General features: G+C 44.2%; 1 protein-coding gene across 3 annotated transcripts in view; it reads left to right on the top strand.

Moving 5' to 3' along the window:
- Nucleotides 1-16,851, top strand: part of SNX25 (sorting nexin 25) — a 1,510,914-nt gene that overhangs the window by 1,379,289 nt on the left and 114,774 nt on the right. For all 3 annotated transcript variants that reach the window (XM_086962502.1, XM_086962503.1, XM_086962504.1), the window contains one exon: nt 15,908-16,025. In XM_086962502.1, coding sequence (XP_086818628.1) covers nt 15,908-16,025 — 118 coding nt within the window. The remainder of the gene's footprint in view (nt 1-15,907; nt 16,026-16,851) is intronic.

Below are 16,851 nucleotides of genomic sequence, written 5' to 3' on the forward strand. Positions count from 1 at the left end.
CATCGCGGCGACCGGTGACACAAATCCACAGTGGGAACGCTGCTCAAGCTGTCTTTCTCAACACTGTATGTGTTTTCACTTTCTAGGGCTTGTGCAGAGGCATAGCCTGCCCGGTCTAAACTGGAAGTTAGACAAACTGCCCGGGCCCAGCGAACGTCACCGCCATCTTAAAAGGGAGTCGCATCACGGCCAAACAGAGGCAAACTTGCATCAGTGAGACATTTTTTAGAAAGTTCTGCAAGGTCGACGGATGATTTTTATTGCAAACTAAACACAATTCGTTTATTGTCCCCAAAACTTTGCAATTAATTCTGTGCAGTGTAAGCATATCCAGTAGATACATACCTTCCTTTTAACATATTTGAAATGTATAGATCTGGCGCCAGCTGATGCAGTCAGGGCTCTCTCAAGAGTGCAGCGCGAGCCGTGATGACCTTCTACTGGTGGAAGCAGCAGCTCTGTGCCGGCCGTGCCCGAGCCTCACATACAGAGAAGAAGCTAACCTGGCCGGTCAGGAGCCCCCTGGGCTCTGGAGGATCATCTGAGAGCGGGACGAAGGAGGGCTGCGAGAAGGGGGGGAGGGGGAGGCGAGCGGAGCCGAGCAGCTCCAGAAAGAGCTGAAATATCTTTGGTACGCTACAATGGACACGGACCTCGTAATTTATTACCAGCGTGAGCACTCAACACCAACCATCTTTCTCCGAGGCAAAGCAGAAATGCCTTGGAGAAAGCATCATTTTTTTTTCAGATTCGGGGGAGTGGTTTTCGTTCTCTCCTCTTCTCATTGGCTGGAAGGTAAAATTCCAGCCAATGGGAAGAGAAGAGAACGAAAACAAGAAAGAAGCGAAAAAACACGCCCCCGAATCTGAAAAAGACTGGGCTTGAACGGAGTGACGCCCCTCTCCTCCAATGGCTGGCCTCCGTTTAGGAAGCCAGCCAATGGAGAAGAGGAGCGGGTTCAAGCCCCACTCACACCCAGAAAATCTTAAATCTCTGACCGAGACTGCGCAAGCGCAGCCTACCGTCCTCGACCTAAAAAGGATGGGTTGGTATGCGGCCCTGAGTTACTGAGATTAATCCGAGCACTCACAAGTGACTTTTTTGTTTACTTATATTACACAAGACTGCAGCAAGGATGACTGGTCTAAGATTATTCTGTTTGCGATTTGTCACTAAAATGTTTTTTTTTTCTTTAATTTCTTCCAGCATTTTTCACTTGCATTAAAGGGGCGGAGTTTAGAAGCTCTGTAATTATTGTAGCCAGAACTGCCAATTTTTCAGAATGCTTATGTGTAACTTTTCCAGGTTTTCAAAGTACTTGTGTGTGACATTTCAAAGACCTATATATGTGACACTTTGAGTGCCATTTTATAGTGAGTAGAACATTTCAGAGAAGTTCAAGCAGAGCGACAAATTTCAGAAATTACCACTTTTGTGGTGTGTAATGATCTAGAAACGGCATTAATACAGCTGCAACCCTCTTGAAGTATTCGGCAACTAATCTATCTTTTCTAACATGACACCTGCCATCTTACCACTATTGTACCCAATGCTCTCATTACGAGCAGCCTGGATAATGAGTGGGAATTTACTCAACTGTCTGTTACAGATTCCAGGGATACTAGTAACTTGGCGTGTGGGGAAATCTGGGGCATTATACATTGACCCTGAAGGTCTACAAAGAAATGATGACTTACCTGAGAATTGGTAATTCTGAGTTCATTTCCCTAGTAATTACTCATTTTTCCACAAACTTTCACAGAGATTTTAGATGTTTTCAGCAGTTGGAATCTACTTATTAAAGTGAAGAGATTCACAGATCTCATAGCCCCAATGGGGCTGGTAACTGCAGGTACTGAACACATTGTATTGAGGAGACCACTTGCAATGAGGGCCTAAATGTCCTTCTCACTGTGTACCACTGGGTCCTATGAGGATAAAAGATTTCATGCAGACAGTAACGTCCAATCCAAAATAAATAGGTAGAGCAGCGGCCAGTGACCGCCTATTTTAGAAGACCTCACTGTTTAGATGTGGACGCTTCCTCAAAAACTTTCTGTGTCTTGTCCTTGTGTTGTGAAAGCGTTGGGCTCCATAAACTTAAACAGGTGGGGCAGAATGGTGAAAGGGCTTTGTACCGCATTTGACCTAGGGTTTCACTTGCTTGAAGGTCAGCCAGGGAAGTGAAAGGCAAGGTGCCACCTCTGCTAGTGACCAGGTCTAGAGCTCCACATGCTTACAGAATCAGGGAAGTGAAACACTGTGTGCTACTTGTGACAGTGACCCGCCAGGGGCGCCACGCGCTACGACAGGCGAGCCAGGTAGTTAGAATGGAAGTGTGCTGCCTTTGGCATCAAGCAGACCTATAGAGTTGAGTGAAGATGAAAAGGGCTCCTGTTTCTGCAGTCAGTACTAAAACCGGGGAAAAGCATCCACCAGGGTTATTTCTCACATTATACTTTCCCTTTGGTGAGGAAATTAAGACGATGGATTCTACTCTAGAATTAGGCCTTCTGTCAAGAATTGAAGGATTTTCCATTACCAGCCACTTCAAAATCACTTCCTACACTGCTTTACTGCAAGGTTACTTAGATTGTGCTCTGAAGTGAACAAGATGACGCCTCAGCAATTTAAAATACTGCCTTCCTTTCTTGTTGCACATAAAAAAAACTGAGCACCTTCTCCCCTTCCCCAGCCTTTATTTTGTCATCCCTCCCTTGCTTGATTTTTCACTTTTCCTCTCTTCACTTTCATTTCCTACCCTCCTCCCTTCACTTGTTCTTTTTCCCAATCTGCCATTCACCTTTCCTCTCCACTCATTGTGCTTTTTAACCCCACATGTTTCCTTCTCATGTTTCCCTCTTCTCCTTCATTCTTCTCTGCTTTCTCAATCTCTCTGCAATTTAGCTCTGTTTCCTCTATTCCCCCCTTCCTACAGCCTATACCTCTGTCTCCTCTTGCAGTATTTTGTCACTTCTCCCCTCTCTTTTTTTTCATATGCCAGTCGTTGCATTGCACATTTGTTTTCTGCTTTTGTATTTGTCTCTCTCCTCTATCTCACTTTTCCCCTTTGTCTTTCACTTTTCGTCTCTGTCCCGCCTTTGTCAGTCTTCCTGCTCCAACAGGTCAGGGGGACAGCCTAGGCCTCAGAAGTATAATTTCAACAAGACTCTGGTGTAGCAATGGAAACATCCCCTCTCTTTTGCCTGGGCATGCGGGAGCAGCAAAGTGATGGTCATAATGCTCTTGGCAGGTTTGATATCATAATATCATAATATTCAATAAAGAGAAGGTGAATGACCACCATCAATATCCATGAATGTGTTTATTGAAAACATTTTGATATACAATTTTCTTTCTTATTCCTTTATTATCTGTAAACCAGACCGAGCCCCAAAGAGTGAGTGTGAGTTGTTATGGGAGAGAACATGTGAGAGAATCTGTGAGTGTTTGTGAGGGCAATACAGACTCCTATGCTCATTACGGTCTAACATAAAAATAAACACTGCCAATGGGAAGACACTACATATCCTGCAGTACTTGTTATGAAAACCACTATAAAAGCTACGTTTTGAGAACACTGGAAAAAACGGTTTTGTCTCTTTAAGAATTTAGGCAGCTAAATAAATATTGAAAAGCACCAGTTTAAAACAGTTTGCATAACACACAGAAAACACTATTGAAATCCACCCAAAAAATTAAACAATGAAAACAATAAAGCAAAAATTTAGGCTACCAGGGTAGCTCCACAGATTTAAGTGTTACAACAGACGCATACAACAAATGCGGACAGGCAGCAATCCGCTATTGAAAATGATAAACAGAGCAATAGAAGAGCCCATGACATTGAAGACACCACAGATTATACAGGGAATTTGCGTAGATCAAGCGACAAATTGATACAGAAAATCATTTGTTGGGTATCGTCTTATATTGACATAAAGAGATATTGACAGCACTGAAGAAATGTGATGCTACCAAATTACAAATAATGGATTCGTAACATGGACTGGTGCATGGCTACTGAACTAGTGGTATATAATGGAAGGGTTACCAAAAACCTCTAAAGGATATTGGGCTACTGATTAAGACAGTGTGAGCTTCTATGAGTGGGAGCCGAGAAGGGGCCAATGGAATAATCCCATCGCAAATTGCTATTAAGGTTAGAGGCCAGTGTGACAGCTGAGAAAAAAATGTAACAGACTTCAGGAAAGTGAAAAGTACAATGAGGGGGGCATGGCTTACCACAGGATGAAAGGTCAAGCTTCGCTGAACATAAATGTGTGTATTATTTATTTCCAAAACCTTTAAAAATTGATATCTTGGGAAGCTTAATGATCACAGTACTTCAAGTGAGTTCTCGGGATTGCCTCTTAAATCAGTTACTGGGAGGGATTGAATATTTTTTTTTTTAAGTTTGATTTATTGAGGAATAAAAGGGGGAAGGAAGGAAAAGGGGAAGGAAAGAGAAGAGTTACAATAAACAAATGGCAGAAATAAACATTAAAGTAGAAACATCATAAAAATAAGCATTACAAGCATGAGAAAGCATGAACATATCATATAGATAGCAATACATTAAGCAAAAATACAATATATATGAATATAATAATAATAATAATAATAATCAAATACAAGTATGAATAAACAAGTAATGAGGAAGTCATGGGGGTTTGCGGACTTCAACTGTGTCCGGAGCAGGAGAGGGATGAACAGAAGCAGAAGGAGAGAAATAAGTTACCAAAGGGAGCCAGAGTAGGTCACGTTTAATAGCCAAGGAGATGGGAGATACGTAATTAGTGTCTAAACGATGATTAAAACAAATTGCATTCCACCAGGCTTGATAGGTAACATTCGCAGCTTGTTTCCAATTAGAGGTAATGATATGAAAAGCTATAGCAAGGAAGAGGTCAAGTAAAGAGTAATGGCTGGAGGGGTGGGGAAGTTCTGATGAGAGGGAACCAAGAAAAACTAGTAAAAGCGAAAAGGGGATCTGGAACTGAAAAATCTTTTGAATTTGCTTCCAGACCAACTGCCAGAACTGGGAAATAGGGGGGCATTCGAACAACATATGTTTGAGATCAGCAGAGGGGAATGGACAGGACCAACAGGAAGAGGGGGTGTCTGTTGCGAAACGGGATAGGGCGAGTGGGGTAAATAAAATTCTATGATAAATAAAAAATAAAGTCTGGGTAGTATTAGCAGCTCTGGAGGTCTTATGGAGTTTAGTCCAAATTTTGTCCCAAAGAGGAATCGGCCATGTCTGAGAAAAGTCCAGCTCCCAAGCAAGTTCAGTATGAGATTTTAATCTATCATTGGTAAGACGGAAAGAATTATATAAGGCGGAAGCAGAAGGAGACGCGTCCAATAAAAGGGAAGTGGGTCTACAAGCTGCCGGAATTTCGTTAGAGGAAGGGAGAGCTTGAAGATATGAAAGTAAGGCTGGATAAAGGGCGTCGTATTGAGTTCGTGCAGAAACGGGCAAAGAGAAAAGAGATTGAAGGTGTTGAAATGAAAGAGGTTTACCTTGAGACACTAATTGAGATATCCAGGAAAGGCCTCGAGAATGCCAAGTTTTCCAATATATGGTACTTTTTTTTATTTTTAAGAAGAGCATTATTCCAAATCGGTTGTTCATGAAGAGAGAGAAGAGATAAATAAGAGGACGAAACGTAAGGGGAAAGGAGAGTACGAGAATGTGAAAGAATAGGCGAGCGAAGGCGAGTTAAGGAGGATGTGAATCTTAATTCTTTTGGAATTAAGCAAATTAAGGCTTGTTGGAAGGAACCGCTAGAAGAGCAGGAGTCGGAAAAGGATTGAAATAAAAGTAGGAGTTTGGGGAGGAGAAGAGAAGCGAAGTGACTGTAAAACTCAATTGTAAAGCCGTCAGGGCCCGGGGATTTACCATGATGAAGTTTAGAAATAGCATGGGAAATTTCAGAAAGAGAAATATCGTGTTCTAAAGTGTGAAAATCAACATGTGAGGTTGAGGGAGAAGGTAGGGATTGAAAATAAGCAAGAAGATCATCAGGAGTAGGAGTTTGCTCAGGAGTATAAAGCGTATCATAGAATTTAGCAAATTCTGCAAGAATTTTTTTATCCTTAAATGTGGATTCACCAGAAGAGGTTTTAATAGACTGAATTTTTGTGCGTTCCTTACGGATCTTCAGATAGTTGGCCAGAGGCTTCCCCATTTTATTTTTACCACCTTAATACCTAGAGTTACATTTGAGGAGGATATTAGAAGCGGCTTCTGTTGTAAATTTGTTGAAAGAGATTTTCGCATCAATAAGAGCTTTAAGGGAGGAATCAGATTTGGAGGTGAAATAGGCCTGTTCTAAAGTCTTAATGTCAGCTAAAATTTTCTCCGATTTGGCCTCATCTAGTTTTTTCCGTCGTGACACAAAATTATTAATACAACCCCTAGAGGCTGCTTTAAATGACTCCCAAACCATAACAAAGGGAGAATCAGGGGTTTGATTTAAAAGGAAAAATTCCTTAGCAAAAGCAGTAAATTCAGCATTAAAAGTGGGGTCTGTAAGTAAAGCATTGTTAAAACGCCATCTGCCAGAATGAGGGGAGAATGGGAGTAAGTCTAGGTCTACAAAAACAGGGGCATGGTCTGAGAGTAGAATGGAGTTAATCTCTGAGCGAATAGCGTGTTGGGATAAGGGTTTACTGAGAAATATATGATCAATACGAGATTGGGATTGGTGAGGAGGGGAGAAGAAACTATATTCACGAAGGCCGGGGTTACAAAGTCTCCAAATATCTACAAGGGCATTATTGTTAAATGAGTTGAGAAATTGCGTGTGCATTCTAGAGGGGGTAAATTTCACTTTTGAGTGCCTGTCAAGGAAAGGATCCACAATCTGATTGCAATCTCCAGCGAGGAGTATATATTCTCCAGTAAGGGAAGACAGTTTGGTAGAAATAGCAGGCCAGAAAGATTTATCAATTGCAGTAGGAGCGTATACATTAAAAAGGGTGAGCGGAATGTTATCAATGAGTAAATTAACAATAAGCCAACGGCCATCAACATCACATTCATGAGTAATCGAAGAAACATTTAACTTTTTATGTAACAAGAGTACAACTCCATTCTTTCTAGAAATAGTAGGTGAACAAAGAACATTACCCACCCAGCAACGTTTAAGTTTCAAAGCCTCCGGTTCAGAAAGATGAGTTTCTTGAAGGAGGGCAACATCAGTTTTAAGTCTTGCTAAATGCGAGAGAACCCTCTGCCTTTTAATGGGATTATTTAAACCCTTAACATTCCATGTCGTTACACGGAATGAAACAATTTAGAAAACAGCTATAAACAACATGCTTAATAATGCATAAAAATAGAATTGAGAAGAAATGAGAAAAGTGGAAAAGAAAAGTGAGAAGAGAAAAGGAGTCAAGGATGTGAGCAATGATAAGCACAGAGAGAAAGAGCCAAAGAAGAAAAATATGTAGATGAGGAAATGGCAGATGTGAGAAGAAGAGTAGAGTGGAGAAGAGTTCATGGTATTAGAAGAAGGAAGGAGGACAGAATCAGTAGAGATAAAGGAGGCAGTACATGTCAGAGACGAACGACTGAAAGACATACTTACGTAAATAAGAAAACCTAACAGGACGGGGGTGGTGGTGGCAGGAGACGACAACGAGAACATCCAGAGCAAACATCAAACCTCAAATATGATGACATCCAAGAAAGGTAGCACGAGGGGATAAGAGGGTAAACACAAGGCAAAGTGATGGAGGGAAGTACCTGTTGTACCTTACCCGCACTTTTGGCTGCTCTCCCCCCTTCCTACGTTGCCCTACGCGCTGACCGCCCAGCGGGTAGGATAGGTGGTGGTGTGGCTTTAATTGCTCGGTCTGAATATAATTTTCAACTTCTTCCCTCCCCCCCCATTCCTCCAACTGAATTCCTTGTAGTTCGTTCTCTTTCCTTTTCCCCTCCAATTACCTGTCTTTTGATGTATCGTCCACCCCAGCCTTCCTCTTTGTTCTTGCCAGCATTTCAAGACCTATTGGCCACCCTGGCGGTCAACTATGCCTCTGTCTTGGTGCTAGGCGATTTTAATTACTGGCCCTCGGACCCTTTAGAGTGCACTTCATCCAAACAATTCACTGAATCTCTCCTTTCCCTGAATTTTGTCCCTCACATATCCGTCCCCACACACTCTCATGGTCATATACTCGACCAGGTTTGGTCTCTTAACCTCTCTGTTTCCCCGGTGTCTGTATCTCCCTGTCCCTGGTCTGACCATGCCCTCATCTCCTTTTCCATCCTTCTCAACTCTGTCACTAAGGCTCCGCATGCCAAAAACACCTGGGTGCGGAATTGGAATCGAGTTGATCTTCTTTCACTGACCTCCCTGCTTTTGAACTCCTCTCCGACCCTCACTGGTCTATCATCCAATTCACAAGCCATCGCTATCAATACCTGGCTGGCGGGAGGTTGCGACTCGGTCGCTCCATTACGTCGTATCTCTACTCGACGACCCAAGGACTCCAACAGGACTCCAACAGGTGGTTCAATGACGACCTAAAGGAACAAAAACTAACCGTACGGCAAGCTGAGAGGCAGTGGAGAAGAAATTACTGCCCCTTATTAAAAAATCATTATTCCTCATTATTAACTGAGTATAAAAAAGCCATTCTAGCTGCCAAAACCATTTATTTCTCCACAAAAATTCTGACAGCAGAAAATAAATCTAGGGAGATTTTTGGTATAGTCAACGACCTAGCCTATTCTGATAGAGCCTCACCCCAAATCCCCCCTACCCAGCCCCTGTGTGACCAATTAAACTCTTACTTTCTGGACAAGATTGCAACCATCAAGGCTAACATCCCCCCCCCCCCTCTTCTATTTTTGTTGATCCTTCCCCCCCTACTGTCCAGTGCCATCTTACCTCAATTCCCCCCCTCACTGAGGAAGTATTCTTGGAGATACTTCCTAAGGTCAAATCGGGTTCTCCGGCAGACATCTGTCCGGCACGAATCCTACAACAGATCTACTCTGCTTGTCCCCAGCCCCCAATTACTTTCCTTAATAGTTCCCTTACCCAGAGTTGTGATCCCCGCACTTAAATCAGCCACAATAGTGCCCATCTTAAAGAAGTCCGGCGCTGACCCGTCCATCCCAGCCAACTATCGCCCCATTTCCCTACTGCCCTACTTGGGCAAGGTGCTTGAGCGCCATGTCACCTCGGTACTCAGCGCCCACGTAGAAGCAAATGGTGGCTTGGCATCTCGTCAGGCCGGCTTCCGCCCCAGGCACTCTACCGAATCCGTCGTGGTGTCGGTCCTGGACAACCTCAGGGAGGGCATGGACCACAACAAACATCAGGCTCTGGTGCTTCTCGACCTCTCCGCCGCCTTTGACACGGTGGACCATACCATCTTGCTTTCACGTGTCAAGGCGGCGGGAATCGAGGGCTCAGCCCTGGTCTGGCTATCATCCTTCCTGAGGGACCGCACCCAGGCGGTCCGGCTGGGGGATTTCACGACTACTCCACTCCAAGTCACCTGCGGTGTTCCCCAGGGTTCCTCCCTTTCTCCCTTACTGTTTAATCTTTACATCTTTCCTTTAATCTTTGCACTTCAGCAGCTGGAGGTCACCGTATATAATTATGCGGACGACCTCCAGCTCATCTTCAACCTTTCCTCTTCTCCCCTCTCTGTTTCCAACTTCCAGTCTATTATGATTTTCATCAGGGACTGGATGAACCACAACCATCTCAAGCTGAACCCGGACAAAACCGAGTTGGTTCTCACAGGTGGTTCTTCCAGTCCCTGGAACTCTCTCTTCTGGCCCTCTTCTTTTGGTCCTTCCCCCACTCCTTCCTCCACAGTTAAAACCCTGGGCGTCAAAATGAACAACCAACTCACTTTACACTCACAAATCAGTTCTGTTGTTTCTTCCTGCTTCCTCACTCTCCGAACCATTCGCATTGTTTCCCGTCTTTTTCCCCCAGGCACTCAAACTGATCATGTCTGCGCTGGTGATTTCGCGGCTGGATTATGCTAATGCCCTGTACAACGGCATCCCAGCATACAGCCTGCGGAAGCTCCAGATGGTTCAGAACCAAGCGGCACGATTGGTGTACGGTCTCCCGCGTGTTCATCACTCAACACCCCGCCTTAAGGAGCTTCATTGGCTTCCTATCAAGGAACGCTCCCTTTTTAAAACCGGCTGTATGGTTTTTCAGGCTCGCCAGGGTACTGCCCCCGCTTTCATTTCTTCTCTGATTAACGAATATGTTCCTGCCAGAGAGCTTCGTTCATCTTCTAAATCCCTCCTGCAAATCCCACGTTTTAAACGTAAAAAGTGGGGAGGAGCCAACTTTTCAACTCTGGCTCCTACCTTTTGGAACTCCCTCCCCGACCACTTACGATTTGCTTCACATTATTCCTCCTTCCGCAAAGACCTTAAAACCTTTTTGTTTAAACAGGCCTTTTCCTTGTAACTTGTCCCTGCTATTTCTCTGCGTCAGGCTTCCACGGTCCTGAGTTGCTGGACCTATCTCTATAGCGCCAAGAAACCGTAGGGTGAAGGCTGCGCTTTACAAATGTTTTAAATTCAAATTCAATTCAAAGAAGAGAAACATGAGGGTAAAAAAGTGAGCATACTAGGAATAACAAGAGAATTGGGATGAAGAAGTATGAACATACAGGAAAATACATGAAAAGACATAGAAGAAACAACAATTGAGTATCTCATAATGTCCACAGTGCGACTATGGAAAATTCAGAACCACATTGAACTGTATTGATAAAGGGGGTTATTGAGACAGTCATCCAGGATTGGACATACCCATAACATCAGGACCATGTCGACGAAGAAAGGCTTGTAAGGCCGCAGGATCCTCGTAGGTGGTAGTCTTGTCTTTATAAGTAACCTTGAAGAGACAAGGATGCAAAAGTCCATAATGAGCATTGAGAGCTCTAAGCTGCGGTCTCATGTCCAAGAACTGCTTCCTGCGTTCTGCGGTAGGCCTGGAGACATCTTGTGAAATGTAGAGACGATGACCTTCCCAAATGATCTGTTTCTTGAGTTTGACAGCAGAAAGAACTTGAAGAAGGTCAGTATACTGAAGAAAAAGCATGATAACACCTCTTTGGTTTAGTAGCAACTCTAGGGCCAAGACGATGAGCCCGTTGGATATTGATAGATGATAAGGCTGGTGCGTCCAGAATCTTAGCAAGAAAAGACTGGAAGAAAACGGTAGGGTTAGGCCCTTCTGAAAGTTCCGGAAGGCCGTAGAGGCGTAGGTTGTTTTGTGGAACAGGAGCCCATATTACTATCGATGCCCAGGCTGCTGGCGCAAGTCGCCTCTTAGTTCCCATTCTGAATAGTTACCAAATAAAGAGACGGGCGCTGGGAGCAGGAATCACAAGAACAGAGTTTATTTCTCATGAGGAGAGCCTGTCATTTCAGACACGAAACAAGATGTCATCGGGAGGTGCTCTAACAAGTGAGCTGAGACTCCGTCTTTTATACTTTACAAAACACTTGGCATTACAATCACAATATTGTGAAACAAGGAAAAGACATCCCCATAATCCTCGTGTCAATCCTACCCCACATGTGTTCACAATAGGGACCCTTGACCTACTGATAAGAGGGGAGGGCAATCACGCAGCTGAGTGTTCCGTCAACTGTTTAGGATGTGTGCGCCTGATCATAGCCCAGGGGGTGGGGTGGCCAGGATCAATAGTGGGTCCTTTGAAGAGGAGTGACTCCATACAATAAGCAGTAAACAGCATCTCCTGGCTTAGGCGATGACCTCAGACACGTGTGGACAGTCAATCGTGGAGGGAGGGTTTACTAACAGAGGGGTTATTCATGAAAGGAGAGGAGGTGCTGGTCAGGCGCGGCCGTGACTCCCAAGGACAGGGTCTTGCAGAAGAAGAAGGTTTATGACTTGCCCATGTGAGGAGAAGGGAGGGGGAGCCAGGGTGGACACAGGGACAGAGTCGCATAGAGAGAGAGATCTTATGACCCGTACATGAGAGAGCGGGGGCAGTCAGGTGCAGCTGGGGAGGGCTATGTCAGCTAAGGCGAAGGATGCCTCTTCAAGAGGGAATGGGGGGGGGTTTGCGTGGGTCAAGCAGAAGGGCTGCCTTTCAGGGCAGGGTCGCGCAGAGGGAGAGGGTTTCATGGTTTATGCATGTGAGAGAGGGGGGGGGGTTTCAAATACGCGCAGAAGGGAAGCCGGTGATTCTAATCTTAGGCGGGCAAAAGGCCAGGGGGCCTAAAATGGCTGTCATGTACACATGGGTACAGGCCTTTGCTGGCAGAGGGATGCAGTCAATGCTTTACGGTATTCATGGTGCGCGCAGGGAGAGGAGTGGGAAAAGGGAAATGAACGTTGCTTATGTACATCAATATTTCTAATTTTCTACAGTTTCTGCGATTTCTGTTTCCCAAATCCTCTGTCTGTCTCTTTAGCAGTAGGATCTCCGCTTCCATGGATGATATACGAGAACATGAGGATTGCAAGGAGTCTGCAGACTGTTCCAAGGTAGGAACTCGTGCATCCAGAGATGACCATTTCTCCTGCATTGCCTGCATGTTTTTAGTGGTAGCCTCCATGAAAGGCTTGAGAGCGCGGAGTTCCTCTAGTATGAGATCCATAGAGGAAGAGGAGGATGAACTCCCAGGTGAAGGTGGATCTTTTTTGAGACGCTTAGAAGAAACCAAAGAAGAAGGCGTCTTACCCACGTTGGAAGTCTTTGGAATGGCTCCGTGTGGCGTCTCTGATTTTGATGGACGGTTTTCCTCCATGTCTGGTAGCGGGGAGTCAGATTCCAATCTAACCGGAACCTTAGAAATAGATGTGAGCTTCAAGTTGCGAAGTTTTCCCATGAGAACTCAAGAAAAGAATCAATACGTCCAATAAAAGGACGTAGATGTCTAGGCACCGCAGAAGAGGAGCAGAAAACTGCAGTCAAGCTAGTATCAGAACGAAAAAATTCTGGAATAAGCTCTGAAGATCCTGAGAGCAACGAAGACGTTGCTATGTGGTAGTCTCAAAGCGAGTTTGCCAAATCCGGGAGGACAATGCAGAGGAAATCACCTAAAAAAAGAAGAGGTTATGCGAAAGTTTGCATGAGATAAAAGGAGTGGCATGCAAATAGTGGCATAGACAAAAATTACGAAGATGGCAAAAACAACATGCTGTGATAGTCAATCATGTCTTGCAGGAGGAAGAGAAGTTCCACAAAGTAAAGTGTAGAATGCAGCAAAAGACGATATTCGGAACAAATTCAGCGAATATCAGAAGTGCAGTGAACTGCAAGCCATAACTAACCGCTGTTGTGGCAATACTATGTTGAAGAGTTGTAAATAACCACCTCGCTGTGCGATAATTAAAAGAGTAGAAAAGCCTCTGAAGAGAAGTAGAAATGGCGGCTGGTTGAAATCAAGGCAGTCCAAGCGAGGATACACTGAACGTCATGAGGGACTTCAAAGTCAATAGAGAGGCTCACCTTGTGCAAAAACGCCGCATTGGAGGATGTATTTGAGCAGAGGTGGCATCAGTAGAAGTGAGAAGCACCTTCCCCGCCGGCCGCTATGAGGAAAAACGCGTCCGGCGCACAAAATGGCGGCCGCTCTTGTGGTGAAAGCAATCCTCCGTGAAAAGCAGGCAAAGTTAGCCCGGAGCCGGAAAACAGAGGCGGCTGCCAGCGGGTCTCACATTCCGGTTGCAAAAACGGCGTACTACATGGAGAACAGGTCCCCTTGTGCCACGGAGAAACGCGAGGCTCCGAGGCTCGATGCGGAGCTCCGGGACTACGCCGCCATCTTGGCCGGCGCGCAAGCCACGCCCTCCCCCCGCTCCCCCGAGGAGGGATTGAATATTGAAACATTTTTGTGTCCATTATGCAACAATGGGGAACAAAACTTAACCCATGCCGTTTGTATGTTCAGCTTTGCATAACATTTGCCCCTAAACTGTTATTTCCAGTGTTTATTAAGAATGATATGACTGCAAAACATTGCTACCCTCTACTAATGCAGACTGTTATTGTATTTTTTGTAAATGTATTGATGTGTTGAATCCGATTCTATAATTCTATATAGTAAATAAAATATTCATAAGTTGAAGTTATCTTTTATAGTTTGGTTGCTGTGCACTTCAAATAAGAGGCTAGAGAGTAAGTGTTTTTTCATTTTGAGAATATAGACTAATTATTGGATAGTACGGGGGGGCAATCTTGAGGGTCAGATCAGGGTGGAATTAGGAATAAAAAGCAGCCCTGGCAAAATGTTAACACCAGTCCTGCTCTCTTTCTATCCATTCATTCACTGTCTCCTATTCGCTATTTTCGTCCTCCTCCTTTGATCTTTCTCCAGCCTCTCTTTCTTTCCTCTCATTCCTTCACCTGCTTTAAAGAGAACAATGCTGATGACAACGAAGTTTTAAAGAGAGGTTTATTGAGTGTATTACATGAGTTTTCAGCAGGAGCTTGGTAATGAGGAGGCCGAACCCTCCTCCTGTGTGATCCAAGCACATCAAGTTTGAAGAAGTGTAATGTCTGATATGGAGAGCAGCGGGTGTTGCTCAATCCTTTGGATCAATCCAGGACTCCCTGATGGTGGTGACATGAAGTGACGCTCAGTGGGAGTAGAAATGTTACGACATGTTTTATTGTAGGCTGACCAAGCATCCCAAAGGCGTTAAAAGACGGCTGTTAGTGACTAGTTTGTAAGGGTTAAGGGTTTGTAGAATATTCACTTGCGATGACAAAACGATGTGGCAGGTCGAGGCTGTAATGGGTGGGGGATATGGAAACTGGGAAGCCACATGAGCAGTTAGAAGTGTGTGTGACAAAGAATGCTCTGAGAGTAAGAGATGCACCAACTAGCAGCAATTTACATTTATCATGCACTTTAGCAGAAATCCACATTTTTATAAATGAATATTGCATGCTCTTTCCAGATTGACATTTCTTTCATTTTAGACCAATGAGTTTTTACCTTTGTTTACTTTTATAATGTGTATTAAATTAATCATGTGGAAGTGGCAGAAAGTTCTGTCAGGCCGACTTCTGACAGATATGTTTGAAATCGCACTACAGTTCTTTTTATTATGTGAATTTAATGAATTTTTGTAATGGTTTTTATTAACTAGACAAATAAAAGTGAAATGGAAAAAGAATGCTGGAGTCTGGTAAGCAAGGCAGGGGATAATGGCCAGTGAAGTATTGTTTGGGAACATATTCAATCTCACTCTGTCAATGGTTGAGGTAAATGATGTTGTTTCCATCGGTGCACAGTTAAGGTAAATAAAGTGTGTAAAGGAGTTTAAAGTTGTTCTAAAAGTGGGGTGCGAAGGATTGGGAACAGCTTTACTGGTTCAAGGGTGTAGATTTCATCGTGCTGGCCACCAAGCCCTGAGATGTTTGGGGTACAATGAGAAGGGAGCAAAGCTGCAGATTCCCATGGGTTCAGAGAACCAATCACCGATGCATGGTGTACAGGGAGCAGGCCACAGTTCGCAAAGTGCGTCTTTCACATAAGTGCACGTGGTACAATATGGAAAGTGCAGGCTGCACGTAATAGAATTATAAGTATGAAATGTCTACAAAGGATCCAGGTTACAATGCCCACTTCCCTATTACAATGTATTCCTGGGTCCACATTGTGATGGAGAGGCACCATTAGAGTTTTGTGAACATTTAAAGGTTTAAAGTAGCACTTGTGCATCTTCGAGCTGCACCGGCTGAAAAAAGACTTTTACAAGTTCTTTGTGTCAGTCAGTGCACTGTGGTCATGCATAATATTTGTATTTACTTAGTTAGGGCTGTTGGGCAGTTGCTCATCACCAACACATTCTGTAGTGGCTCTATGATATTATCCAGGAGGAGATTAGTAACTTACAGTCTTAAGCCCATTTTGTTCCAGGAAGATACCGAAGAAGATCTTGACCTCTCAGACTTCGGGGAGGATGTGGACGGGAAACGAGATGCTCTTGCTGAACCATGTTTCATGCTGATCGGAGAAATTTTTGAACTGCATGGAAGTAAGTGCATTTATTCACTTTAATTGCAAAAGTGCACACAAAGGATGCCTCCTTTCCTTATTACGAGACCCCACTTTCAGTGGTGTGATAGTCTGTTATGACAAGACTAATTTACTTCCACATGTATGGTACTTGGATTCACAGGTAGGACATTAGCTATGTGGAAAAACATATAATACACTTAGTAAGCGTTGCCTTTGCTTTCAGTGAAATTCCTTCTTCTAGGCGTATAGTTGGCAAACACTAGCAATCCCAGTGTTATTTGTTTGCTGAGTTGGCTTTGCGAATGCCCGTAGAATAGTGAACTGGAGATGGCTGTTGCCAAAATTGGCTTTACCAGTGCTTGTTTGGAGCACACACATTGGCAAAAGCAGTAGCTCAAGAGGACCATCTTGGAAGGGTATATCTATACATTTTTTATTGTTCCATTCCTAGATGACGTCACAGTTCATACACGTCAAATGGTAGAGAGCAGTGAATGGCGGGAGACTGCAGTTGTTGTATTCAGACTTCAACTTGAAATCTGGACTCTGGGGAACAGGGAGAGGTGAGCGAGCAGGAGCACTAGTGTTCTACCACGAACTGCAGAAACATGTAGTGAGGGTGCAGGGGCAGGCACAAGAGAGAGTGAGTGGGTGGGGAAGTGGCACAGAGAGATACCCTGGATAAAGAGAGTGGGGGAACAGGCAGAAACAGAAGGAGAAAGGGCCATGCACTTCCTTCGAATACAAGACCTGCAATGCGAAACAAACCTGCAAAAAGAAAAGTAGTCCCCTAATGTCAAATCTGGAAGGATGCATCCTATCCCACTAAAATATGGTAAAAG

Source organism: Lissotriton vulgaris, chromosome 3_1 (genome assembly GCF_964263255.1).
Source record: "Lissotriton vulgaris chromosome 3_1, aLisVul1.2, whole genome shotgun sequence".
NCBI lineage: Eukaryota > Metazoa > Chordata > Amphibia > Caudata > Salamandridae > Lissotriton > Lissotriton vulgaris.